The following is a 27,451-nucleotide window of genomic DNA, read 5'->3' as shown; positions in this document are numbered from 1 at the left end:
CGGCCACTTCCTGGGAAGTGCTAGGCCTCCCAGGAACGAATGGGGGGGGATGGTAAGTCACAAGTAAAAATGAGGCTGTTACATCTTAATTTATTTTATTTCTTTACAAATTAAAGATGCATTGAAAAATAAACCAATGAAGAGAAATGAGAGGTCCAGAGCAGGGGAATCCCAGGCTGGGAGCAGACAAGCCTGGCCACCATCAAGCCTAGCCCTTGTCCTGCCCCAGCCAGTTCAGGTTGGAAGATAGCTGTCAGCCACTCTGTCAATACCACAGCTCGAGTGGTGTCCGGGCAGGAGAGAACAGAGCTCCAGCCACCTCTGCCTCTCTCCCCAACAACTCCCAGCTTGGAGAATCAGTGTTTCCAGTGGGAGCGCAGAGTGGGAGAGGGGCTGGCTCTGTGAGGTATTGCAAGTTGATGACCAGGCTCCCTACAGAACCATCCAGTGTTGGAGCCTCTCCAGCTGGAAAAGAGGCTGGTACCTCTTCCAGGTCCTAATCTTTGCAATTCATTTCCCAGGCTCATTCATCTGTGACAATGTGCCTCTATCCACTGAGTGATCACCAATCATTACAGGAAAGAGAGAAAAGCTAATCAGCCACTCTCCATAACTTTTGACTTGGTTGCTGATTTCTAGGCCCAAGAAGGACTGACCAACCACTTTTCTCTCCACCATCTATGGTCTATACCCCAGCTCTTGTGCACCTGTATGTTTCATCCCTAATATAGGAAGTTGTTGATGACACTGAGCTGAATTAGCACCCCCCCCCATGGTAACCCTGGGATTCCCACTCCTTCCTGCCTGCCCCTCTCTTCTTGGAGGCTGGTCCAAGGGGACATATTATATTGCCAGAGTCTGGGTGCCTCCAAATCCCCCAACACCGAATCATATACAGTGAACTGAGAAACTACATTCATTACGACAGGATTAGCAGGAAAAGGAGGATAAAGTGAGGGGATAGGGGCACCTTCCATCAGCAGGACATGACAGAGTGGTAGGATACTTGATCCCAGAAAGGTGTCTCCTTATACCTCCCCCACCCCCCAAAGAGATTGAGGTCAGCTTACATGACTTAGATACGGAACTGTTCCAATTTCTCTGCCATCCTGGGATACTTTCTGGAAGCTGGCCTGGGACCCTATTGCCATTTACCCACTTGCTCTAGCTCAGTAGCTGCCGAATTTCCTTGTGCATATGACAGAGAAAGTCCACATACGATGCTCCTCCGCTCAAGCTCTTGTCTTCCACCAGGAAGTGCTTGAACAGCATCTCCAGCTTATCCTCCTGTTTCACCACGATAAGCTATGGCCAAAAGATAGGGTCATTAGGCAGCACCAAAAAGAATGAAATATGCCCTAACATCCCATTATCCAATCACTTATTCCCACCCCCCTTCCGGGGGAGGACTTGACAAAGTAAGAAATGCAGGGTTTAGATCAGTGTTACCTTCATGTACCGTGATCGCTGTGCCCTTAAGCTATCAATGAGGCCTCGCACTTTCTTGGACAGCGGATTATCCAAAACTGGCAAAACGCTCTGCAACACAAAATTAATTTATCCTTATGGTAAAGATACTCTGAGCCCAGTCACATGGGGCAGCACAGAGGTATTCATCATCTGAAACGAGCCTGGGAAATGACAGCACCCTCCCTGCTCCCCAAATACTACCTGCTATTCAAGGGGACTAGCACCCAAGATTTACTGGCTCCCACTCATATCACAAAATGCATTTCCACACCCATATTCCCCTTGACTTCCTGCTCTCACCAAGCCACTGGTGATCTGACTGAAGGAGGAGACATTGAAGAGGCTCTGGACAACACCCTGCTGGACACTTGCTCCCACCCACAGGAAGAGGTTGAGCCCATTCTCCAGCAAATATATATCCCCATTGCTTAGACGCTCTTCAGATGCTCGAACTGCTGGCGGTTCAGTGGCACTCTCAATGGGAGACTTTGTCTAAACAAGAGGAAGGGGGCAAAAGGTTATTTACCAAGGACCATAAAACACATTTGTGCCACCACCACCCACACACACACACACACAAAATTTCAGAAAGCTAAATCTCAGTAACTTTCTTAGTGTGGAAATTACATCAGATAATGTAGGTTAAAAACAAATTCACTGGTGTTAGACACAGATAATATTAACTCCTCCCTTCCTCTTATGATGCCCCTTTCTCAACGCAATGTCTCACACCCCAGCCCTCAGTCGCACCAATGGTAGAAGCCGAGGATAAAAGAAGACATTGGTCTCAGCCACATCCATGGAAGTAACCAGCTGTCGGACATAGGCACGGTCATCAGTAGTGACTTCAGCTCCAGGCTGCAGGACATCACTCTTCAACACACAGTTCAAGTAAACTGGGAGTAGCTTCATGCACTCAGGAAGAATCAACTGCAGGGGTTATTAAAGTAAAGTTAATGATCATGAGAAATCTCTCCCAGGTGGAAAAATTTGTCCCAGCAATTCCTTCAATGGGCTTGTCCTACCTGTCCTGCAGAGGAGGGGCTGGCACAGTTTTTTCTGTAACAGGCCAGGATCTGGGCACACTGAGTGATGAGAGTATCACGAACAGTCTTCACAGGGCTATTGAGGACCCCCCGGTATGCTGGAAAGGGAGACAGCACAGTCACTGACTGGCCACCCCATCACATGTGCTTTCCTACCACCATACCTACCTGGGAGTGCTGCATCATTGACAGTCACCTCTCTCTCAGCCCCAATCCCACTTCCCAATCCCTGCCTCTACCCTCACCGAACTTGGCCATGTAGTTGATGAGCGTGTCAGTCTCACAGTTTCGATACAGATCAGCCAGCTGGGTGCAGCAGTTCAGGGCCAGGTTGTGGATGCGGAGCCGTCGCTGCCCTGCACAGCTGGTGTAGAGCAGGGCACACTAGGGGAAAGGAGAAGGGGAGAACTCATACCCTTCCCTCACCAAAGCCCTCTGAAAGCCTGTTCTTTTGCTGTATTATTAAGCTAAAAGAAAGACATGAGCCACCCTTCCCCAGACTCTTCTAGTCCTCTCCCCTCCCTCCTACCTTCTTCGTAGCAGCCCATTTATAACCAGTATGATATTTGACACTTCCTCCCCAGCCCCTGCCTGCTGCCTGCTACCTGCAGGAGGGCTCCACTCTCTTCGTTGAGCCGATCATCATGCTTGAATTCCACAGTCACCGTCTTGTCCCCATCCAGCCCAGCCAGCTCCACATCTGTTGTGTTGCTCATGTAGAAAGCCCCAAAGAAATCTACTGCACGGATACCTGAGACCACGTGGATAGGGTCAGGGCTACAGATATCACAGATGCCACTTGCCTCCCTCCCAGGTTTAGCCCCCAACCTGCTCTTCTCTAACCAGGACTGACCAGTGCTTGTCCGAACGCGCATCACAGCATCAAAGCCAACAACCTTCTGTACATCCCGACGGAGGTCACTCAGGAACCGTTCCTGGTCATTCTCCACCTGCAGCCCCCCAGGCCCAGAGTCACATCACTGACTACATTACGTCCTGAGGACTATCTCCCTGCATCCCCTCCACTCTACAAGCTGCTGAATCATAACAACAGTGGAGATGATAATGATAGCTTTTAAGCATTTACTACATGCCAAATACCACATTAAGTATTTTACATATAACTATTTGACCCTGATGAAAAACCCTAATTAAGTATTAAAATCCCATTTTACCGATGAAACAAAGAAACAATAATTGAGTAATTCTCTTAGGTCAGACTCCTAGTATTCTGGGAGGGCCAGAATAACAACTAAGGACAATTCCAAGCCTCATGCTCCTAACCACTACCCTTGTGGTTCTCTTCTTTATGTTATAGTCTTCTCCTTCACTAGGATTCCTATTAATGAGTCAGCAGCTAAAGAACTACTCCATGTGTAAGCAGATATTCCCAGTCCTGCTTCCACTTGCCACCCAGAGTCCCATATCCTACCTGAAAGCAAGCATATTTGTAGACAGAGCCACCAGTGAGCTGGGGTACAACAGAGAGTGTGGCCACATCCACATACTGGTTAGGGAAGAGGAAGAGATCTACACAGCAGCCTTGGGCCACACACTCTTTGGCCAGGGTCTGATAGGCACCTGTCTGAGGCTGGAACAGAGTCTGGGGAAGAATAGAAGAAAACATTCAAATACTTCAGCTCTACCCTATTTGAGAACTATATGTTTAATACAGGATATTCAAATATATCTAAGACTTCAGATCTATTTCGTAGGTTATTTGCAACACTAGTAGGACATTCTCTAAAAAAAGAATCTATCGAGGGCTTTGAGATGAGATGGGGTAGAGAGGTGTGGGAGCACTAGAGAAGGTTGGCAGTCATGGACTTGACATGTGAAAGAGCAGGGTGTCTAGTCCCAGTCCCCCTTCAAGAAAGTTAAGAGTATTGCATTGTGAAGAATTACCACCTTCCTCTATAATGGAAAGTCCTCCCCCCATCTCCCAGTCCCACACCTTCTCCTTGTCTGTGTTGATCAACTTCCTGTCGTCTCTGTTCTTCAGTTTCCCTGGGGCCTCTGCAATGGGCAGGGAGGTATGGAACAGAAACAGCTTCCCTGCACACTCAGCAGCCTAGGAAAGAGAGGACTACTTGTTCATTCTTTCCTTTATTCAGCTATTATTCATTTATTCCTTCCCTCGTCATTTTGTCATTGCCAGATATGTCAGATATGCCAGTGATGAGTTACTGGACAGTCATCAATCACTAAAGAAACAGGGGTTATATCCCAAGGTAGCAGATGGTCAAAGGAAAGCAAGGCAGAGGAAGTTGCCAAGGTTCTAGCCTTACCTTTAGAGCCTCCATCCCAGCCTGAATAACTGGGGCAAATACTGTTTCTGTCTCCCTTGTGTCTGCGAACATTTCAGGAATCTGATCCAATAAGCTGAAGAGACAGGTGATGGAAGGCAATCAAAATTGCTATCCAGATTGATTCCTCAGTCCTCAATTCTCTGAAGAATCTAGTGGCCTCTAGACTGAAACTCCTGAGGCACAGTCCCTATCCATCTGCTGACCACTCTGCTCAACTGTCTGGTCTTCTTTGATTGTACCTACCCCACTCCCACTTTATCTCTACAATCTGGCTCTTACCTCGTGATGACTGCCCGAGACTCACTAACGTTGACAAGGAAGCCATCCAGCAGCGGCACAAACATGTCAGCCACATCAGATACAACCATCATCTGTGGCTGGGCCAATGAGCTCTTCACATTGTAGAAGTGGAGCACCTTATTATAGGTGACAAAGCCAACACGGATTGCTGATTCTTCTGTTCCTCCCTCCCTGTAGAAGGTAGCATCGTTACCCATACTTGCCATCTTCTCCCCCAGCCAACTTCATGACCTCAAGCTCTATCTACTGAGTCAAGCCGGAACCCTCCCACCCCCATGATTTTGTCCAAAGGAAGCACCTTGTCTCCAGAAGTCTCACCTAGGTAGAAAGTCTAACAGTGACTTGAGCTCCTCACAGAGGAGCCTAACAAGACCACTCCTGATGGCATTGTAGGAGACGTCAATCATGAAGATGAAGGCAGGGGGGCTGGGGAACTTATTGTTCTGCAAAAGAAGGAAATGTTGGGGAGAGAGGTATGGGGTATTGGTAAGCAAACTAGTTGACTAGAGAGAAGTCAACATCAAAGAGGACAACAAAAGGGTGAGGGATGAACACAGCAACACAGCGATTCTTAGTCTCAATGTGCTCCACCCACTGCTCCTCCCCATGCAACTTTCCTTTACCTTGCAGTAATCTACAGTGGCCAAGAATTCATAAGAGCCCAGGGATAGCTCAGGACGGTCATAAGCATCCACACGTTTGCCAGTATGATCCAGATGTTGAAAATACTGGGGGGGAACTGTGGGGGAGCATGCAGAAATTATTCAAATGTCCACTCTCAATCTTAGGAAGTCTTGCCCTGGCTGAGCTCACTCTACTGCCCCACATCCCCATATATGCCCTATTCCCCAGTTCCCGAATAATGGAACCTCACCTATCTAACTAGAAAGAAAATAATGAAGATGCAGTACAAAACACCCCCCAGTCCCAGCCTCTGTGAACATACCATCATTGATACAACTGCAAAAGCAGCACTGAAAGCGCCTCCCTCCTTCAATGAACTGCATGAAGGGACACATATATGCTTTGCAGCGATTGCAGCGCAAGGGGCCAGATTCCCCATGGTCCACAACATAGGGTGACACCTAAGGAGCAAAGGAGAAGAGCTCACACAGAGAAAAGCTACAGTGGGTTGAGACATGTGGCAATAGATGAAGAGGAACGACCTGGAAGGAGGAGGGCATAGCTAAGATATTTTGCCTAAGGAAGGAGTACAGTGAAGGGGAATGAAGATAAATGATGAGGGTACTGGTGACAGGAATGTTCCTAAGAGTTCAAATTCTATAGTTTCCTCTTCTTTCTCCTCTTTAGAATTCCACTTCTTGAATGAGAAGACCTGTGAAAATGGACCTACCAAATCAGGGGCTGCCACAGGCATATAAGGAGAAAGCCAAAGATTATCTAGGATTCTTATTTTTGGCCCTATCTTCAATTATCTTCACTCTTGCCCTAGGAATCTTTTTCTTTTTAAAGGATTTACTTTTTTTTTTTTTTTTTTAATGATAGTCACACAGAGAGAGAGAGAGAGAGAGGCAGAGACACAGGCAGAGGGAGAAGCAGGCTCCATGCACCGGGAGCCCGACGTGGGATTCGATCCTGGGTCTCCAGGATCGCGCCCTGGGCCAAAGGCAGGCGCCAAACCGCTGCGCCACCCAGGGATCCCATTGCCCTAGGAATCTTAACTTTGCTTCCTTCCCCAACCAAGTACCTGGGACACTGACCCTCCCCCATCCCTGGGTTTCTGTGACACCTACCTACCAATGACCCAAGTAGATGTTATCCTACAAATAAAAGATCAGCGGCCAAGTGTCTAACCATCCCCATTGAGACCCAGAATGAGAAAAACACAGAGCAAGACAGAGAGAAGCAGGATGTAAACTGAGTCTTGAGCTTCCAGTTATAGAGAAATCCATCCTAAATTCAATAAGCTAGGCCTCCTCTTACCAACATGAGGCTATCCTACCAAAGCCTGGCAGAGCAGCTGACAAGCTCACGCTCTCTTTTCATGCTGATTTCAGGTGATAAATCAGGACCAAGCCAGGTAAGAGAAGGACTATTAGACCCTAATCTACCCTTTTTTCCTATATGCTGTCCTAACATTCCCTAACTTACCAGGGATGATAGGACTGTACAAAAGAAAAACAGGATAAAAAAAAAAAAAAGAAAAAGAAAAACAGGATAATGTACTTGTAATCATTTGGAGATAACCATGCTATGAGAAGCTTCTGCATTCAGCTGTCTCCTCCCCTACAAGTTGGCCCTACCTCTTTTTTTTTTTAATTTTTTTTTTTTTAATTTATTTATGATAGTCACAGAGAGACAGAGAGAGAGGCAGAGACACAGGCAGAGGGAGAAACAGGCTCCATGCACCAGGAGCCTGATGTGGGATTCGATCCCGGGTCTCCAGGATCGCGCCCTGGGCCAAAGGCAAGCACCAAACCACTGCGCCACCCAGGGAACCCCCTACCTCTTTTTCATAGTTTGCCTCCCATATGGACTGTGCTTCCATCCAACAATTTCTTAGGATTTTACCTTCATCCCGACCACCTATGCCAGGAGGCACAGGCCCTGGGGTAGAAAGCTATTGAAGATACTCTCCCTTCACACCCAACCAAGACCTCTTCCATTATGAATGCCAGCATCATTTCTAGGAAGAAGTCTTATTCCCTCGCTCTTCCTCCCATTCATTATACTCTAATCCTTTCCTTGACTTACCTCTTCTGGTGGCAGCCTTGCCAGTGGCTTGATAACAGCTGCCAGGGGCACCTGAGCCTGCTTAGCCATGTCAGATGTGCAAGGGATATTATAAGATGTGCATCGGATGTATCGGGGACTTGCATTCCCTGGAGGAGGTAGAAAACCTGGGTCAGATCAGAGAATCCCTCCAGACACTAGCTCTCCATTGCTGATACACGCCATCACCACAAAAAATGCTAAAGCGGATGGCAGCTTTTCCCCTAGAGACCAAGGAGGGACTGGTTTCTGATTGAAGACTGACAAAAGCGAGGCACCCAGGTGGCTCAGGCAGTTAAGCATCCAACTCTTGATTGCGGCATAGGTCGTGATCTCAAGCCCCACATTGGGCTCCATACTGGGCAAGGAGTCTGCCTGAGATTCTCTCCCTCTTCCTCTGCCCCTCTCCCCATGTGTACTCCCTCTCCCTCCCTCTCTCTCAAATAAATATAAATCTTCAAGAAAAAAATGAGGCCGACAAAAGCTTATCCATAAGCTGATAATCTTGGAGAAAAAGCCTTCACAGGGAGAAATACCCTTCTTACCTTGGTCTTTCACCAGGAAGTTCGTGGTGACTAAGGGTGGCACCTGTCCCCGTACTCCAGTAACAAATGGCTCTGAACCCCGGTTGTTCCTGTCATCTTCAATAACCTGAATCTGTAGGGAAGAAGTGGAATGAGTGAGATGACAGAAAAAAAGGGAACTATCAGGTCCTAGAGAGCCAGGAGAAAAAAGGCTAGAGCTATAGCACGGAAACTAGTAATTTGCCAAGAATACCTCATGCATCAGGTCTGTTCTCCTTCTGGAGATCACATAAAATGCTACAATGCCAATCTTCCACCCTACAGTCAGCAGCAAAATGCTAGACAGGAAACACTAGAGAATGGACTTCTTTATGAAATGCCCTGATCCCCAATCAGTAGCGACCACCCCCTTCCGCCCCCCAGGAAAGCTCCAAGTCTTGTCACAAACCTTCAAACATGATCAGATTCTGCTTCCCTCCCCCATCAAGCCTCCCCTCCCCTCCTCTCACCAAGACACATCTGAGTCAGAGCTGGAAAACAGACAACAGTAACCATGTAAAAAATGAATCTACCTGGAATGACTCTACACTCAATGAAAGCAGAAGGAACAGGGTGAGGAGAGGATTAAACAGAAATGACCAGGTAAGGTGAGGAAGCAGATGCTGCCTTATTTTCAGGTAAGCATCAGTGCGTCAATATGGGAGAAGAGGATTAAGGACCCGATCCTTACAAGCCCAGTCCTCAGTCCCCCACATTTTGACAGACCCAGCAAAAGGAAGGGAAAAAAAAGATCTTGCAAAAGTTATCAGATCTTCGTGTAGCTGATGACCTTTGGTCAGTTACTTTAAGATGGTTTGGTAAAACCAGAAAAAGTAAGGGGAGAGTAAGACTCCATATCCCACAGCAGAAAGAGTTGAAACATATCAGAGTCAAACAGACCCTCCAGATGAGAAAGTGGCCCACACTTTTCCCAAACCAGCAGTCTCGTCCCCTGTGAGAAATGCCAGTATTCCCACACTTGCACCTACCCAAAGTTCCTCCACAAGCTGTAGATAAATCAATCCCCAAAGGGAAGAACCTACCACTCCACTTTGTCCTGTTCTATCAAATGTCACATGCAGGCTCCTAGAGGACCCAGCAGGACCAAAACCAATGCTTAACATGCCAACTGATCCCACCCTTAGAGCCTGATCTACCAACCCATACTCAAAGCACTGCTAACAGCTTGTTATTTCATTACATGGTGATTTGAGACATGCACATCCTTCTGGTTTGTAAAAGCAAGGGTCTAGAAGGACTAAGGGAAGAGGATGGAGAGGGATGGACATGGTGGATGAGGTGAAGATGAGGTCACAGACATGCATGGGTGGCATTAACACAGGGAGGACACGCACACACATACCACCCCCTGCACTTACTGGACTAGGAATGGCATCAGGGTCTATTCTGTGCCTGGTTTTCTGCTGAGGAGGCAGCTCATTGAGTTGCTTTTAGTGTTTTAATAATAAAGGCAGCAGGGGAATACAGGGAGGGAGACAAAAGAACAAGAAGCAGATGTTACTTCTCTGGACCCCGATGAGTTAGACATGAATAGCTGGAGCCCAGCTTATAGTGCTGAAATCAGGCCCTCTCTAGGTTAGAAATTCCAAGTCTCGCTGGCCCAACACAGAGGCTTTAATGGCTCAGACTATGATATAGAAATATAACAGGGCAAACAAGAAGCAAGCAGAGGTTTTACAGGGAGGGGCTGAATGGGAGAAATCTTAAGGAGGAAGAGGGATGTTCCCTCCAAAAGGCCAAACCTCCCATCTAAGGACTGTGCTTATTAAAGAAGCCTTTCTAGGCAGCCCGGGTGGCTCAGCAGTTTAGCACCACCTTCAGCCCAGGGCCTGATCCTGGAGACCCGGGATCGAGTCCCATGTCAGGCTCCCTGCATGGAGCCTGCTTCTCCCTCTGCCTCTCTCTCTCTCTCTCTCTCTCTCTCTCTCTGTGTGTGTCTCTCATGAATAAATAAATAAAATCTTAAAAAAAAAAAAAAAAAAAAGCCTTTCCTGACATCCAACTAGACTCTCCTTCGCCCTGGAGGGGAAAAGGAGAGGTTGCTTAATCCTCTAGGGTCCCTCTTAGCCAACAGGGTCCTTCACCATGGTAATTCCCCAAAGGAAGAGGGAAGAGAACAGAATGGAATATGACAATGGCTAAGCATGGTGAGGTAACTGACATAGCAAATGTTGTAGACAGAACTATAAACTAGCCCCCACTTAGGAGTACAGTCCCAGCCTCTATTCCAAGTAGGATAAGAAGGCCTAAGGATTCTGATGATGGCTCTAAGGGTGAGATTCACCCTCTTCCTGGGAAAAGCAGCTCCCCCACATTGCCCTTATAAACTATAGATCACTTTCCCCCAACTACATAGCAAAATTCTAGCCAACAAAAGTACTGGAGGTTTCCTCCTAAAATACTGTCCAGCTAGGGGCAGAGAGAAACCAGTGAGGCGTTCCTTCTCTTAACACCTACCATCAGAGAATTCCCACCAGCTCTACCCTGCAGTCCATTAAGTAGACTGCTACCCTGCCAAATCTAAGAGGACAAGACCTGGACCCAGCTACTATTCCATAGAAGGGGAGAGGTTACCATGCTATGTCCAACAGTGACAGAATGCAGCACTCAACCCAGAGCTCTACTGACACTACTTATCACTCTTGGCTTCCCCTCCGTTCCTGCCCAGCTATGGAGTAAAATTGCCTCCAAAAGTCTTCCGGGGCCTCAAGCTCCAGTTCAAAGAGTCAAAAATCAAATCTAGGTTCTACATCTACAAGAAGATGAATGAAAAGGGAAAATAATCGGAAAATGCTAGGCAAACATCTCATCTAGATTGACTCATTTTTCTGGCAGCCACAAACTCCTTCCCTAGGACCACATAAGTATCTACTTACAGGGCTTGGGATGGCATCAGGATCCAGGCGTTTAGGAGGCAGTGGTTGAGGAGGCCCAGGCTGACTGCCAAAAGTGGGTGCTCCTGGATAGGGACTTCCATAATTGGGCTGAGGACCCCGGGCTGGTCCAAAGGAACCTGAGAGACAATGGCACAAGATTCATAAATTCAAAATCCCTCCCTGTTTCTTCTTAAGGCCTCAGGAAAATGGCTAGACTCCTCTAAGTGCAGAATTATGAGGTAATAGCCATTCAGAGAAAGGCCACACTATCTGAACTAATACCCTGAAACTGTCCATCTAGTTCACTACTTAGCAAGCAATACTAAAAGCAAACAAAAAAACACCTGAATAGCTGAAGCCTTTGGCTCCTAGACGGACCTTGGGAAAAAACTCACCATTTTGCTGCAGCTGATAGCCTGGCTGCTGGGAGGAGTGCATAGGTGGTGGTGGTCCTGGCGGCCCAGTCATTTGGGTGCCAGGAGGCAGAGCTTGAGGAGGAGGTGAGGACACGTGGTTGGGCTGGCTCAATGAGGGCCCCCCAAAACCCTGTCCAGGCAGGAATGGACCAGTCATCGAAGGCATCCGAGGACCCCCTGAAGCTGGGGATGTGAAGGTGGAGGCCTGTGGTGGGGCAGATCGCTGGGGAGGCTGGGCCCCAAGATGACCCTGGGCCTGGCTAAGGGGAGGAGCCTGGCCCTGAGGATAAGAGCCATACAGACCAGGGTTGGGGAAACTTCCTGAGGCTGAGGCCAGTGATGCTGGTGAGCCTGAGAAGTAGAAGAGGTAGAGTCAGAACCCTAGTCATTTTGCCTTCTTAATCAGTAAATCACTCCTTTTCCACATGAGGAGCAAGAATGGTTGTCCCATTGGCTGGCATTCAGAAACACTAGAAATAAAAGGGATTCAGGTATACCCCAGAGTCTGATGCTTCTAAAAAGAAGGAGATAGTCACATTCCTGCGGTCATTTCTACTCACCATAGCCTAGCCCCACAGGGGGAAGGGCTGGGGCCACAGCACCACTGATCTGCATTCCGGCCAGCTGAGCAGTCACCTGTGCACTTGTCGGGGGAGGGCCATAGGGCTGAAGCACAGTTGGCTGGCTGACCACAGGGGTCAAAGGGACTGACCCAAAGGGCTGAGACCCAGGGAACCTGTGAGGACAAGGAAGGCAGAGATGACAAGCATGCTGGCACACCCTTCAAAGTTGGCAGGAGCTCCATATCATACAGGAAACTATACTTTTCTACAGCATCTTACTGTCATCCTGGGCTGTTTTATGGCTTTGTACTTTTGTACACTTGTAAATACATTACATTCCCAATGATCTACACTATGATTATCCATGGAAAATCTTGTTTTCCATTAGGTTCACTCCACAAACATATGCCAAGCACCCTCAGATCAAGTATTTACTCTACTAGATTATCACTTCCTCTGACTTAATCCTTTGTTGAAAAATTGCCTCAATAAACAAACAAAACACTTCAGTATTGTAAGTAGAAGTCCTGAAGAAGCTGGAAAGTGTGCAGATGCATTAACACAATAGGCACTTAATAAATGTGGGATAAAACAAATGCAGTTTGTTTTACTTTTAAACCAAAGTATTTAAAAATATATATAAAAATAAATAAATAAATAAACCAAAGTATTTAACTACTTTATCCTGGTAAAGTTGTTAAGAGCAGAGTAGGTCAGCTGAGTTTGACACTCTGTACTAATCAGAAAGATGATGCCAACTCTACTAGAACAGGAAACAGGACATAAACCAGATAGTCTTCTAGCTGAGTTTATCTAGCAAAAGCCTCATTACTTGGATAGCTACACTGGACATTCCCATGGTATTAGATGGGACATTAAAATATAAATACAAAATTATTCCAGTATCATTACATATCAACAAGTAACTGCACTGGCACTTATGGTGATATTATTACTGCAGAAATCTACAACACAGATTATTGTACATAACAAGCTCCATATGTAATTTCATGAATGAATCAAATTCTTCACAATAGTCAGTTACACTGAAATTCTGATTTATCCTTTCTTCTTATTTTGTCTCTACTGAATAACTTGTACTTTATTATATTTGGTTAGTTCCTATTAGTGTTGTAGTTTAACACTTTTCACTCATTCATTCATTCATTCAACTACTCTTTCCTGAGCGTTATGCTAGTCAACCTTTCACCTCCCTAAGCTCTCTGTTGGGCTTAGCATTTCTTGTTTTCCACAGCACCAAACATACTGTTAGCTCCATAGCCAATGCTCATAAATCCGTGTCAGAATAATCATATTCCATGGTCACTACTCCATTAATATGAATACTATCAACTACCCACTGTTACTCCATCACATGCCCTAGTAATATTATCTGTAAACAGGTTCACAACTTATAAAGCATCTCTAAGTGCTTTATTTAATTTAATTATCATAGCAAAATGAGTGCATAGGAGGTGGTGGTCCTGGCAGCCCCTGAGCAGATAGAAGAGTAAGACATGAAGAGTGTTAAGTGGCAAACCAAGCTAGAACCAACCCCAGAACTGATTTTAGTTCAATGTACTTTACTTTGTAATTGTAAAATATAACAGAAATAGAAAAAAAAATACATAGGATAAATATGTACTGATGAATAATTAATCAAACACCAATGTAACTAAAAACAAAGTCAAGAAAAAGAACACACTAGCACCGAAAGTGTCTCTCCTCCATCTCAGCCTCTCCTCCATCACAGCCCTCCTTCTTCTCCCAGAGATAACTACTTTCCTAACTTCCTAATAATCATTTCCTTGTCTTTAGAGCAACGTAATTCAGGGGTGTCTGGGTGGCTCAGTGGGTTAAGCGTCTGACTCTTGATTTCAGAGCCTCATGTCAGATTCTGCGCTGGGCAGAGAGATTCTCTCTCTCTCCCTCTGCCCCTTCCCCGCCCCCCTAAAACAACAACAAAAAAGTTCTTTTTTTTAGGGGGGGTTATTTATTTATTTGACAGAGCACACAAGTGAGCACAAGGCGGGGGAACAACAGAGGGAGAGGGAGAAGCAGGCTCCCCACTGAGCAGGGAGCTCGACCTGGGGCTTGATCTCAGGACCCTAAGATCATGACCTGAGCCAAAGACAGAGGCTTAACCAACTGAGACACCCAGGTACCCCGACTTTTTTAAACTTTTGTAAATAGAATCATATTATACATACTCCCTGGGTTTGCCTTCTTTTGTTCAACTATGATTATGAAATTCATCTAAAATGGAGGGATCCCTGGGTGGCGTAGTGGTTTGGCGCCTGCCTTTGGCCCAGGGCGCGATCCTGGAGACCCGGGATCGAATCCCACGTCGGGCTTCCGGTACATGGAGCCTGCTTCTCCCTCTGCCTGTGTCTCTGCCTCTCTCTCTCTCAATCTCTCTGTGACTATCATAAATAAATAAAAATTTAAAAAATAAATAAATAAATAAATAAAATGGCTGACATTGCCTTTCATCACTAAATGTTATTCCACTAAATAAATAAGCCATGATTTACTTAAGTATTTTAACGTAGATGGATATTTAAGTTTTTCTATTTTTTTAATAATACAGTGTTGCTATTTATACATACATGAATTTTTCTAAGGCATATATCTATGAGTGAATTGCTAGATTATAAGGTATGTATATCTTTAATTTTAAGAGATAATTCCAAATTATTTCCCCAAAGTATCTCTGGGAATCTCTCTGCCCAGCGCAGAATCTGACATGAGTTGTTCTAATTTGCATCTGACCACTGAATAACAGTTCCTACTACACCATATCCTTAGCAATATTTGGGACTGTTAGACTTTAATTTTGCCACTTTGATGGATACATAGTAGAATCTTATTATGCGGGATGCCTGGGTGGCTCAGCGGTTTACCACCTGCCTTTGGCCCAGGGTGTGATCCCAGAGTCCCAGGATCGAGTCCCACACCAGGCTCCATGCAGGGAGCATGAAGAGTGTTCTCCCTCTGCCTATGTCTCAGCCGCCCCCGCCCCCGTGTCTCTCATGAATGAATAAATAAAATCTTAAAAAAAAAAAAAAAAAGAATCTTATGTTTTTTGATTTGGACTTTTCTTATGAGATTGAATAGCTTTTTATTTTATTTTTTTATTTTTTTTTTGTTTTTTTTTTTTTTGATTTTTTGTTTTTTTTTTTGAATAGCTTTTTAATATGTTCTCTCTCTTTTTCAAAATATCTTATTGTACTATACTCACTCCTCTTCTTGTGATGATGTGAGATGATAAAATGCCTACGTGATTAGACAAAGGGAGTAAATGATGTAGGCACTGTGATGAAGTTACTACTGACCCCGTGATAGTACATCAGAAAGAGGATCATCTGCTTCCAGACTGCAGAACGGGAGACTACTATATTGGTTGCTTAGGGTACAGGGGGGATTGAAGGAATAGCTAATTAACAGTAGCTACTGAGCTAAAGGATATGGTGTTTCTTCTTGAAGTGACGAAAATGTTCTCAAACTGAGGTGATGGGGATCCCTGGGTGGCGCAGCGGTTTAGCGCCTGCCTTTGGCCCAGGGCGCGATCCTGGAGACCCGGGATCGAATCCCACATCGGGCTCCCGGGCATGGAGCCTGCTTCTTCCTCTGCCTATGTCTCTGCCTCTGTCTATCACGAATAAATAAATAAAAAACCTTTAAAAAAAAAAAAAAAACTGAGGTGATGGTTGCACATATCTGTGAATATACTAAAAACCAATGAACTGTATACTTTAACTGGGCAAACTGCGTAGTATGTGAATTTTATCTCAATTAAGTTGTTTTTAAAAATCCAGCCAGGGATCCCTGGGTGGCGCAGTGGTTTAGCGCATGCCTTTGGCCCAGGGTGCGATCCTGGAGACCCAGGATCGAATCTCACATCAGGCTCCCGGTGCATGGAGCCTGCTTCTCCCTCTGCCTGTGTCTCTGCCTCTCTCTCTCTCTCTCTCTCTGTGACTATCATAAATAAATAAAAATTTAAAAAAATAAAAAAATAAAATAAAAATCCAGCCAAATAAAATTGCCCTAAAACCTCATACCTCCTGCCAGCTTTTGCTCCTCCTTTAGCCAAACATTACAAAGAATTGGTCTTTATCTCCACGTCTTTGGTTCCTATTTCCCTTTCTTTTTAAATATCATTCTTTCTGGGTTTATTTTCCTGTTTTTTTTTTTTTTTTGAGATTTTATTCATTTATTCATGAGAGATACAGAGAGAGAGACAGAGACACTGGTAGAGGGAGAAGAGGCTCCCTGTGGGGAGCCTAATGTGGGACTCAATACCAGGACCCTGGGATCACAACCTGAGTCAAAGGTAGATGCTCAGTCACTGAGCCACCCAGATGCCCTATTTAATAGTTTTCTCAACCAAGGTCTATACATGGTAAACTCTCAGTCTGTTTGTAAATGTCTTTATCTGTGCTTTCTCCTAGCTAAGTACAAAATTCTGCACTGACAATTATATTCCCTTAATGCTTTTAAGATACTAGTCCACTATCTGATCTCCTATAATAGTCTCTATTTAATCTAGTCAATTTATTTTCTCTCTGAGAATCCTTTACAGCCTGAGTTGAGAGAGTGTAGTTGTTTTACATTTGCTTCTATAATATACTCCCTGATACTGCCACCCAAGATGACATTTTTTTAAAAAGTTTATAAATATAATTTCCAGGGGCACCTGGGTGGCTCAGTTGGTTAGGTGTCTCTGCCTTTGGCTCAGGTCATGATCTCAGATCCTAGGATTGAGCCCCACGTTGCACGTTGGACTCCCTGCTCAGCGGAGCCTCCTTCCCCGCCTCCACTGCCCCTGCTCATGCTTTCTCTCGCTATCTCTCTCTCTCTCTCAAATAAATAAAATCTTTAAAAAAGAAAAAAAAAAGAAATTCAATTTCCATAGCATTTGATTCATTCATTCTTTTTAAGTGTACAATTCAATGACTTTTAGTAAATTTATGAAGTTGTACAACCATCACCAGAATCCAATTTTAGAACATTTTCATTACCAAAGAAGATCCCCTGTGGGGAGCCGATACAGGACTCAATCCCTGGATGGGGATCATGCCCTGAGCTGAAGGCAGATGCTCAACCACTGAGCCACCCAGGTGTCCCCAAAATACTTATCTTTAAAAAGAAGTGACTGATGGATTCAAGAGTAGAAGTACAGAATCCTATTAGGAGGTTGTTGTAGTAGTTCAGGTTTAGGATGGTAGTGGTAGGGGTGGTGAGAAAGAGATTTGGGATATGTTTCACAGGTAGAGTTAGTAGGATTGCATGTGAGACAAGAGAGAAAGAATAAGTGTGAATGTCTTTTAACCTGCTAGCTTAAGCAACTGGGCAAATAGTAGTGCAGAAGCCTGCTTCTTCTTCTGTCCATATCTTTGCCTCTCTATGTCTCTTATGCATAAATAAATATAATCTTTAAAAAAATAAAAATAAGTATTTTTTAATTAGTAGAGAATGAGGAGAATATATGCTAAATTTTTAACAGATACTATTTTCAGTAATCACATTTGTGATAATGTTAGTACTATTTACTGAGACTACTGTATATAATAATGGATAAAATAAATGAGAAATTATGGCATACTTCAATATTCTAATTCCATCATCCCCATGGCCTCAAGAAAAAGAGGAGATGGGGTGCCTGGGCTCAGTTGGTTGGGTGACTGGCTTTTGGTTTCAGCTCAAGTCATGATTTCTGGGTGTTGGGCTCTGTGCTCAGCGGCGTTGTCTGCTTGGGGATTCTCTCCCAGTGCCTCCCCCTCACTTGCACACATAGGAGCATGCTCTCTCTCTCCTTCAAATAGTTAAATAAATCTTTAAAAAATAAAATAAAAAGAAGAGATACAGATATAATAGGATAAGAGAAGTCTCTATAGTCTTGAATTTGAATTGGAAGTACAAATATAAACTAAAAACAACATATTTATATATGTAGATATGTGTTTCTTAACTATGCCCACTGAAAAGGACCAGACATAACCAATCAGGTAGCAACAAACATGCCTAGTGCCCCATAAAATGTCATTTCTCACCAACAAAATAAAGGATTTTTTGGAAAAATGGCTAATTCCTAGTCTGGGGTTTAAAATATATAAGATAATCTTAGAACATCTTATCATACCCAAAGATTCCTTAGGATCATCCCAAAAGTACTCAGGATTCAAATTGAAGAGATTCCCATTGGTCAAAGATGGGGCACTCTAAGCTTTAATAATGATGGTTAACTACAGTGGACTGAAACCTAGCAAATATGCTTAAATTCACAATAACATTAAGAAGGAAGAATTGGGAGGAATTAAGAAGGAAGAACTGTGCACCCGGGTGGCACAGTTGGTTAAGCATCTGACTTGGTTTTGGCTGGGGTCATGATTTCAGAGTGGTGTGATCAAGCACAGCAATGGGCTCTGCTCAGTGCAGAATCTGTCTGGAGTTTCTCTCTCCCTCTGCCCCTTGCCCACTGCACACTCACTCGCTCGCTCTCTTAAATAAATAAATCTTTTTTTTTTTTTTAAAAAGGAAGAAATGGGGCAGCCCAGGTGGCTCAGAAGTTTAGCGCTGCCTTCAGCCTGTGGTGTGATCCTGGAGACCCAGGATTGAGTCCCACGTCAGCTCCCTTCATGGAGCCTGCTTCTCCCTCTGCCTACGTCTCTGCCTCTCTCTCTCTCTGTGTGTGTGTGTGTGTGTGTGTGTGTGTGTGTGTCTCTCATGAATAAATAAATAAAATGTTAAAAAAAAAAAAAAAAGGAAGAAATGGTCACCTTCAGTAAATAAGAGAGGACCAATTCATTCTCTTATAAACTGGTAAATAAAGGTAAATGAATTGCACGAGTGGTAACCAAATAACACATGAGGAGAAATGTCAATAATTATATTCAAACAAATAAATAAATGAAAAAGAATTTAAAAGTATCACCATCTTGGAAACCCAACAAATTCATAAACATATATATTAATAAGCACTAACAACTGCCAACACAAAACTATCACAAAAAAAAAGAAAACAAGATATTAAGAAAACAAGTCTCTGGATCAAGCTGCCAATTGGCAAAGAATACAAAGAACAACACATGGAACTCTGAGATGGAATTTGCAACCAGGAGAATCCAGACTGTGGGAAATTCTTTAGGTCAATTGGCTTCAGTTCTTTAACAGATAAATAGAAAAAGAAAGAGATAGAGAGGGAACCTACAGACTTAAAAGACACATCAAGTTGTTTGTTTTTAAATAGGCAAACAACAGTTTGCCACAGTTTATAAACTAAACTGTGGTATCTAGAGATTTGGGTGTAGACAATTTTTAAAAACATAAGAAAGTGGATACTATAAGAGGATAATCATTACTTATGGGGATAAGGAGAGAGTTATGATTGAATTAAGGCACCTGGAAGGGGCTCAGGTGTGTGGCCGAATTGCATTTCTTCATCTGGGTTGTAGTTATAAGGGGGTTCCCTTTATAATAATTTACTAAAATAAATAAATAAATAAATAAAAATTAAAAAAATAAAAAATAAAAAAATAAAAAAAAATTTACTAAGCCTGTGCTCACTTCGGCAGCACATATACTAAAATAATTTACTAAGCCACACATTTATTTTATATGGGTTGTTTTGGTATGTGTTTTATATTACAATGAAAAGATCGATTGCATAAACAAACAAATGAAGAAATAAATGCAAACATGTTACTCCCCAGCTCAAAACTCTCCAATGGCTTCTCACTGCAACTAAAATCAATTTTACACTTCTTACTACAGCTTACAAAGCACTATATGATATGGCTCTTGCCTATATTCCTGTCTTTTCTCCTCCACTCTCCACTCTACTCTAGCCACACTGGCCTTCTTGCTCTCCTTCCCATCCACCACAATTTTCTCCCTGAGGGCCTTTATACTTGTTTCCTCTATCCAAGACACTCCTCTTCCAGATCTTTGGCTAGCTCCCTTTATCATTTCACTGATGTTTCAAATATCATTTCAAGGAGGCTTTCCTTGACCAATGTAGTTAAAACAGCTCCCTACTTCCTCACAAGACATTCTGTATATCCTTACTATCCTTACTCTGTTTTGTTTTTGATATTTGTCTACTTGTTATCCTCTGTGTACTCCACTAGATTATAAGTTCCATCAAGGCAGAGATTTGGTCTGTTTACTGTTTTATCTCTAAACTCTAAGTGGTTCTTTTTTTTTTTTTTTAATATTTATTTATTTATTTATGATAGACATAGAGAGAGAGAGGGGGGCAGAGACAGGAGGAGGGAGAAGCAGGCTCCATGCCAGGAGCCTGACGTGGGACTCGATCCCGGGACCCCAGGATCGTGCCCCGGGCCAAAGGCAGGCACTAAACCACTGAGCCACCCAGGGATCCCCTATCTCCAAACTCTAGAACAACATCCAACACATAAAAATACAAAATAAATATTTTTGGGTAGATGAATGAATGAATTCTCTATACTGCTTCTCAGTGTTTTCCAACACACAAGGTTAGGGAGCACTTCCCGGGCTCTTTCTATAGGCTAACTTTCTATGCTAAACATGTATCTTCAAAAAAAATAAATAAATAAATAAAATAAATAAAAAAATAAACATGTATCTTCTGGACACTCAATAAAAATGTCAAAAAGTGACTCTTCCATTACCACACAACACACCCTACTCAGTTATACTTTATTCTTTGTTTACCAAGAAACAAACAACAGTCCAACAGAGATGACTGCCTTTCTTTAATGGACTTCAATATAAAGACAGTTGTTTATTGGATCATATGCCACCAAAATTTTTATCATTTATATGGCTTTTCTTTGAGTATCTTTCCTTTCATCACTGGTCACACCCAAACTTAACCAGTAAGTCCTACTATCTGCCTGATCTAGAGGAAAAGTAGAAATCAGAAGAAACATAAATAATTCTGAGATCCCGGGCAGCCCCGGTGGCGCAGCGGTTTAGCACTGCCTGCAGCCCAGGGCGTGATCCTGGAGACCCTGGATCGAGTCCCACATCAGGCTCTCTGCGTGGAGCCTGCTTCTCCCTCTGCCTGTTTCTCTGCCTCTCTCTCTCTCTGTGTCTCTCTCATGAATAAATAAATAAAATCTTAATAATAATAATAATAATAATTCTGAGATTCCTTTTTCTTGTTTCTCCCTGAAGACAGGTTCGGTCGGATTGCAACAATTATGGAAGCTATATGTCTAGTCAAGAAAAAAACTCAAGTTCACAGAAGGAGAAAGAATATACAAAAGAACTTAGGTACAAAGACGGGTTAATGATCTACAGAGTGGACAACAGCAGCACCTATAACCTGGAAAAATGAAAACAAAATACCAAAAAAGTGGAGGGAAAAGAGAAAAGGATCTAAGAGAAAGGCAAAGAAAAACAGTAGAGGATATAGGCCCTCATCCATTCCTAATTCTTCTAGTTTCATCAGACCCATGTTAGGCTGACCCAAGTACATACCTCTGCATCTGAACAGTGGAGCTTGGCCCATTCTGTACATCTCCTTGGCCAAACTGGCCATATGCAGCCTGGCCACATGGGGCCTGTGCTGTTGAGGCTGGAGGTGCCTCTGAAGAAGGTGGGGCTCTTGACACACCTGAGGGTAAAGGACAGAAACTAAATGATTGGGAAATAACTTTCTTCTCCACCCTGAGCAAGGAATGTAAAGCAAGTATAAATAAGCTCAGATCTTCCCTGGCATAATACCACAGCTTTGCAATCAAAAGTTTACCATGAACATGCAACTCTAGTTACAGAAGATTGTCAACATGGGTGACCAATCAGAGTCTCTACTCTCCTAGATAGATATAGTACAGGTGAAGCTGTAACCAGAGCTACAAGAATATTGAGGCTTCCTCTGATCACCATAGACTCTCACTCAATCCAGGTCAGTCTAATGTTCTTACCCTAGACAAAAAATCAACTCTTTAAAAAAAAGAGAGAGAGAGAGAAATTTTATTTTATTTTTTTTAAGATTTTTATTTATTTATTCATGAGAGAGAGAGAGAGAGAGAGAGAGAGAGGCAGAAACACAGGCAGAGGGAGAAGCAAGTTCCATACAGGGAGCCTGATGTGGGACTCGATCCCGGGACTCCAGGATCATGCCCTGGGCCAAAGGCAGGCACTGAACCGCTGAACCACCCAGGGATCCCCAGAGATTGTATTTTAAAGTAATCTTTATGCCCAATATGGGGCTCAAACTCACAATCCCAAGATCAAGAGTCACATGCTCTACCAACTTGGCCAGCAAGGCACCCCAAAAAGTCAGTTCTTTTAAGGAAAAGATCCTACTCCAGAACTCAGACACTTAAAGCATATGAGAAAGGTGGTGCAAACGATAATCAAGTAATATACTGAACCAGATTACAAAGAAAAGTTCCTCTTGGGGAGGTCATTCTGTCAACCTCTTTTTCATATATGCTACTTATTCTAACCATCTTTTCACCCACATCCAAGTGTTGATGCTCCCAATATCACATGGCACGGGAAAGTGTTCTCATAGTTTGGAGACTTTGCCCAGTGGTTCAGTCAGGACAGTTGATTTGCCCTCCCATTAGTGCTGCCACCTTTGTCTTCACAAAAGCTGTACTCTGTCCTTTCTGCTCATCAGGGGTGCATCAAAGCTATTTCTACTACCCCCAACCTTTCTGCATACCATCCCCAACCATCCTTCTCACATGAAATGCAGGGAATTAGTAAGTTGGCACATCACTTTGGAAATGTTGCTGACCCCTATTCAAACAATTGTTCTCTTTTGCTCTGTTCCTCAGTAGAGATTAGAAAATTCAAAACCTGCCTACAGACTAATTAATCTGAACCTGATCACTAGCTATCACAGAACCAGATTCGTTTTCCTTTCAATAACAAAGCTTCCTCTTGAGGCAATGCCAAACTCCATCCTGATAAGCCAGGACTTGAAAGATCAGAAGTGGACTCTGTCCAGCCAAAGTCTCAACCCAGCCTAAGGTTCTTCCAAAGACATGAGACCTAATCTCACCACTTAACAATTTTTTTTCTCAAAATTATATTTAAAATGGTAACACTTCATTCATTTCCCAAATCTTACTTATGCTTTCTTGGTGCCTTCTTTTCCCATATCCCTGTATGGAACTTACTATCTTAAAAAGCATAAAATGTTTGGCATACTCTAAGTCTTCAGCTAGCCTAACCAAAGATCTACCGTTAACCATTTTCCAAAAAGCCATATGGACAATCTGTAGAGTACCAGCTGCTCTTCTTGAAAAAGTAACATAAAAGTCAAACACTGATCCTAAGGCAGCACCATATTAGTCTTCTCTTATTTCCCTGATATTACAGAGCATCTCAGAAGCAGAGGAAACTCAAGTACTCAAGTGAAAGTAGAAAGATATAAGAAGTACCACTACACTTTTTATCCATGAATTAGTTCCCCATGTCGCAGGGTCATTTATAGATAAAACCATCAATCCAATGAAGCATTATCAATATATATATGAGGAACACGTGAATTCAGTGAGATTTTAGGTTAAAGGGAACCGGCAGTCCTGGCCACAGACTCTGCAGGAGTCGTGACCACAACCTTTCCATCCAGCTGTGAACAAAGCAGGCAGTTGAGGCTGTATAGAGTGACACTCACATGAAGTGAACTGCCACTGAAACTGGAAGATGTGCTTCAACTAGATGTTTTAAGGCAGAACCTACTAAAAACAGGGAAAGGCAGACTGTCCACAGAATTCTCAGTGACTGAGAACCAGAGTCATGTTCCTCAATCCCATCTACCTCAACTCTCTAGGCAGCTTAGGTAGGGCAATGCCACCCAACCTGAACACTACTGATTCCCCTCCTAAGCTCAAAGAAAACTTGGAAACATACCTGGGGGAGATGTTTGCTGATAGCCTGGTACTGGGCCATTGTAAGCTCCATAGGGAGTGGTGGGGGCTGTGGACCCTGGTTGCCCACCATAGCTGGATTGATGATACCCTTGGTAGACAGGCTGGGGCTGCCCAAATGGCGGCACAGGTGGAGCTGACTGGTTGACGTTCATTATGAGTGCATCCCCACTTGGTCTCACCTAAAAGATGAGAAAGAAGAGAGAAAATAGTCAAAATCAACTTCTAAAGAGTCAAAATCAATAATCAATAGAAAATAGTCAAAATCAATAGTCAATAGAAAATAGTCAAAATCAATTTCTAAAGAGATATCAGCTATATAGGCTAGAAAGTAAGACATAAAAAAAGACTGACCTTACCAGGCAGTTATCAGCCTAATTGCTCCCATACTACCAGAGAATCTTTGTAATTTTCTGCCCAGCCAGTAGATTACTTCCTCAAAGTAAAGATTTGTTACTGTGAACCCCATGCTTTGTCACTGCCAAGAGGGTATAAATTTCAACTTCAGATAGGTCCAATGGATGGAGCAACAGCCTCCATTCCTTTTTTTTTTTTTTAATTTTTTTTTTTTTATTTATGATAGTCACACACACAGAGAGAGAGAGAGAGAGGCAGAGACACAGGCAGAGGGAGAAGCAGGCTCCATGCACCGGGAGCCCGACGTGGGATTCGATCCCGGGTCTCCAGGATCGCGCCCTGGGCCAAAGGCAGGCGCCAAACCGCTGCGCCACCCAGGGATCCCAACAGCCTCCATTCCTAAGTGGTATGAGTTCTAGCGTCTAGTCTCACACTGACTCCTGCCACTGATGAACTACTGTGATATTATAAGTAAATGAAACAATGTTCCACTTTCCATTCATTCACTCTAGCATGGATTCATTCAACAAACACTGAATACCCTCTAATATGCTAGTCACTTTTAATCACTCAGGCTACACATATAAACAGATCAGCTAAATTCCCTCCTTCTCAAAAGACAAATACAGAGTAACTGATTAGAGAAATGCAATCCTTTGGCTGAACTGCAATAATTCAAATGCTACTCCATTCCCAGTCTTCCCACCAAAAGAATGTATGGATTTGAGAACGGAAGCACTAAAATCATTAAGTGTAAAGGACACCCACAAACTCTAGCAAGGTACCAGACTCCAGCCAAGCGCAGGGCAGGTACAAAAACTTCTCACAATAACCTATGAAAACAGTTCAAAGATCAATGACAAAGATTTCGTGTAAAAAGATCACCTATCCTTCAAGCAGAGGGACTAGGAATATTTCAAATCCCATGCCCTTCTCCAACTCCGTTTCTGCTTTCCTTATATACCTGTCATGAATCTAGGCCACCACTGAAGTTATTACAATCTTGTCCGGCAACAGAGGGATGACTTAGAGGGCCTTTCGTGGGTCATTCCAAGAACAAGACTGTCTAATCACATCTAAACAGCCTTATTCCGACTACTCTACAGACAGATGGGGCACAAGAAGCAGGAGAGTTCACAGCCGCTGGAGTAGAACAATGGGCCTCTCCCATTTGCTAGAGAGGGTCATCTTGATTACAGAAACGCTGAGCTGCTCCTGGACTGGAATCCTTGAAACGTAAGCCATCTCAGGTACTGTTCTTCCAAATCCTAAGCCTTGCACTGGTCACAACACTCAGCTTGACAGATGACCCCTTCTTCCCCTGTATCTTCCGAAAGTCAGTGTGAGGGCGGGGGCCGGAGGAAAGGAGCTTCTCCGCCAGGAAATAATCTCACACCCCAGAGTTGGGCGAAAGGCTCAAGTCTGGACTCCATTCTGGGTAGACAGCCGAGAGTGACAACCCAGGGGGCGGGGCAAGCTTCCTAGAACTCTGAAAGTAGTCGAGCTTGTGGAGGCTGGGAGCGCTGGGAATCAAGACCAAGAAGCCAAACTAGCATCTCGGGCCACGACGAGAGGGCTGATCCATTGAGCATGGAGATCGAACGGCTTGCGCCCTTCAACAAGCTCCGGGCAGGAAGCGGGAGCCGGAATCTGGGGCCGGGAGCAGAGAAGGGAAGATCTAGAACTGATCCAGGATTCTGGATGCGTGAGGTGAGGGTCTCTCCTCATGCCCCGCCCCCAGGCTCCTCCCTTCCTGCTCAGACCAGACCCCGATCAGGCCAGTGGTACCCCGGCCTCTCCCCTGCTTTCCTACCCACCAACCTCCCGATGCCACTCCTCACCCGGCTCCAGATCCAGGTTCGACTTCGTTCCTAACGTCAAGGCTCCCAGGCCCAACTTCCGGTTCCGAGGGGGACTGAGCGTCGTCCCCGGAAGTTCCTCCCCCACGCCCTGGGGGCGACCACTCCTTCTGCCACGTCTGCAGTAGACGCGGCCTGAAGAACCCGGATGCCGCGCATGCGCCACTGCTCACCTCGCGTCATGGCTACCCCCGGGGATTCTCCGCAGAATCTTATGCATTTCCGCCTTTTATTTTCCCCCCAGATATTCTGGTCACTTTATAGTCCCGCTAAGATGCGATCGAGAAGGCTGTGTCAAACTATGTTAAGTAACGCTTCCACAATCCCCCTATGACACATTAGCGACCTCTCTGATCTTTAGTTGTAGCCACTTCCTGCTGACCCCTGACCCCATTGATTTCCGTCTACGGAGATGCTTTCACCTAGGACTCTTGCTGGTTCTGAGATCACGGAACGTATTATAGTAGAAGGTACTAACTCAGCCTTCAGACTTCGTGTGTTCGAGTTCTGGCTCCGCAGGTCACCAGCTGGAGCAGCTATCTCTGCCTTAGTTTCTTTCATCTGTAAAATGGGAGAGAATACTGAATGCCCTTCTAATAATGGCTTTTTGAGAGGATGGAATTAGACAGTCACATAGATCTCTCTGCCCCATAGCAATCACTCAGTAAATGTCATGTATTATTAGTTAACCGTTTTTATACTGTGGCTTAGTTTAGATGCAGAGGTCTGCCAGAGGGTGATGATCTCTGCACTCGGAATGTCCCCCGCCTGTTGGAAGAGCTACAGTTCCTGGAGTAATTATTATCCCATTTAATGAATAGCAATATTGTAGCTAATACTGTAGGATTTTTAAAAACACATGACCTCATTTAACCCTTTCAATAAGAATTATTCATTTAACTCTTTCATTTTTTCTTTTTTTTAAAAAAATCTTTTTTTTTTAAATTTTTATTTATTTATGATAGTCACACACACAGAGAGAGAGAGAGAGAGAGAGAGGCAGAGACACAGGCAGAGGGAGAAGCAGGCTCCATGCACCGGGAGCCCGACGTGGGATTCGAT

At 44.1% G+C, this 27,451-nt stretch overlaps 1 protein-coding gene across 11 annotated transcripts in view; it reads right to left on the bottom strand.

Moving 5' to 3' along the window:
- Positions 1–78: 78 nt before the first annotated feature.
- Positions 79–27,451, bottom strand: part of SEC24C (SEC24 homolog C, COPII coat complex component) — a 40,789-nt gene continuing 13,416 nt past the window's right edge. For 2 of the 11 annotated variants that reach the window (XM_072756250.1, XM_026004701.2), the window contains 24 exons: positions 26,868–26,950; positions 24,157–24,355; positions 21,766–21,901; positions 12,295–12,470; positions 11,714–12,085; positions 11,319–11,455; positions 9,801–9,869; positions 8,404–8,515; positions 7,841–7,968; positions 6,072–6,210; positions 5,749–5,864; positions 5,444–5,568; positions 5,105–5,296; positions 4,805–4,898; positions 4,471–4,587; positions 3,949–4,119; positions 3,370–3,466; positions 3,122–3,267; positions 2,762–2,900; positions 2,496–2,614; positions 2,221–2,400; positions 1,771–1,962; positions 1,450–1,539; positions 79–1,305 (listed from right to left, as the gene is read on the bottom strand). In XM_072756250.1, coding sequence (XP_072612351.1) covers positions 1,165–1,305; positions 1,450–1,539; positions 1,771–1,962; positions 2,221–2,400; positions 2,496–2,614; positions 2,762–2,900; positions 3,122–3,267; positions 3,370–3,466; positions 3,949–4,119; positions 4,471–4,587; positions 4,805–4,898; positions 5,105–5,296; positions 5,444–5,568; positions 5,749–5,864; positions 6,072–6,210; positions 7,841–7,968; positions 8,404–8,515; positions 9,801–9,869; positions 11,319–11,455; positions 11,714–12,085; positions 12,295–12,470; positions 21,766–21,901; positions 24,157–24,328 — 3,360 coding nt within the window. In that variant the 5' untranslated portion in view covers positions 24,329–24,355; positions 26,868–26,950 and the 3' untranslated portion in view covers positions 79–1,164. Of the gene's footprint in view, positions 1,306–1,449; positions 1,540–1,770; positions 1,963–2,220; positions 2,401–2,495; positions 2,615–2,761; positions 2,901–3,121; positions 3,268–3,369; positions 3,467–3,948; positions 4,120–4,470; positions 4,588–4,804; positions 4,899–5,104; positions 5,297–5,443; positions 5,569–5,748; positions 5,865–6,071; positions 6,211–7,840; positions 7,969–8,403; positions 8,516–9,800; positions 9,870–11,318; positions 11,456–11,713; positions 12,086–12,294; positions 12,471–21,765; positions 21,902–24,156; positions 24,356–25,494; positions 26,785–26,867; positions 26,951–27,451 lie in introns of those variants that run through there. The other 9 variants (XM_072756253.1, XM_072756252.1, XM_026004698.2 and 6 more) reach the window with 8 other exon arrangements.

Source organism: Vulpes vulpes, chromosome 4 (assembly GCF_048418805.1).
Source record: "Vulpes vulpes isolate BD-2025 chromosome 4, VulVul3, whole genome shotgun sequence".
NCBI classification, from domain to species: Eukaryota; Metazoa; Chordata; class Mammalia; order Carnivora; family Canidae; genus Vulpes; species Vulpes vulpes.
This window is presented reverse-complemented; position numbering and strand designations above follow the sequence as displayed.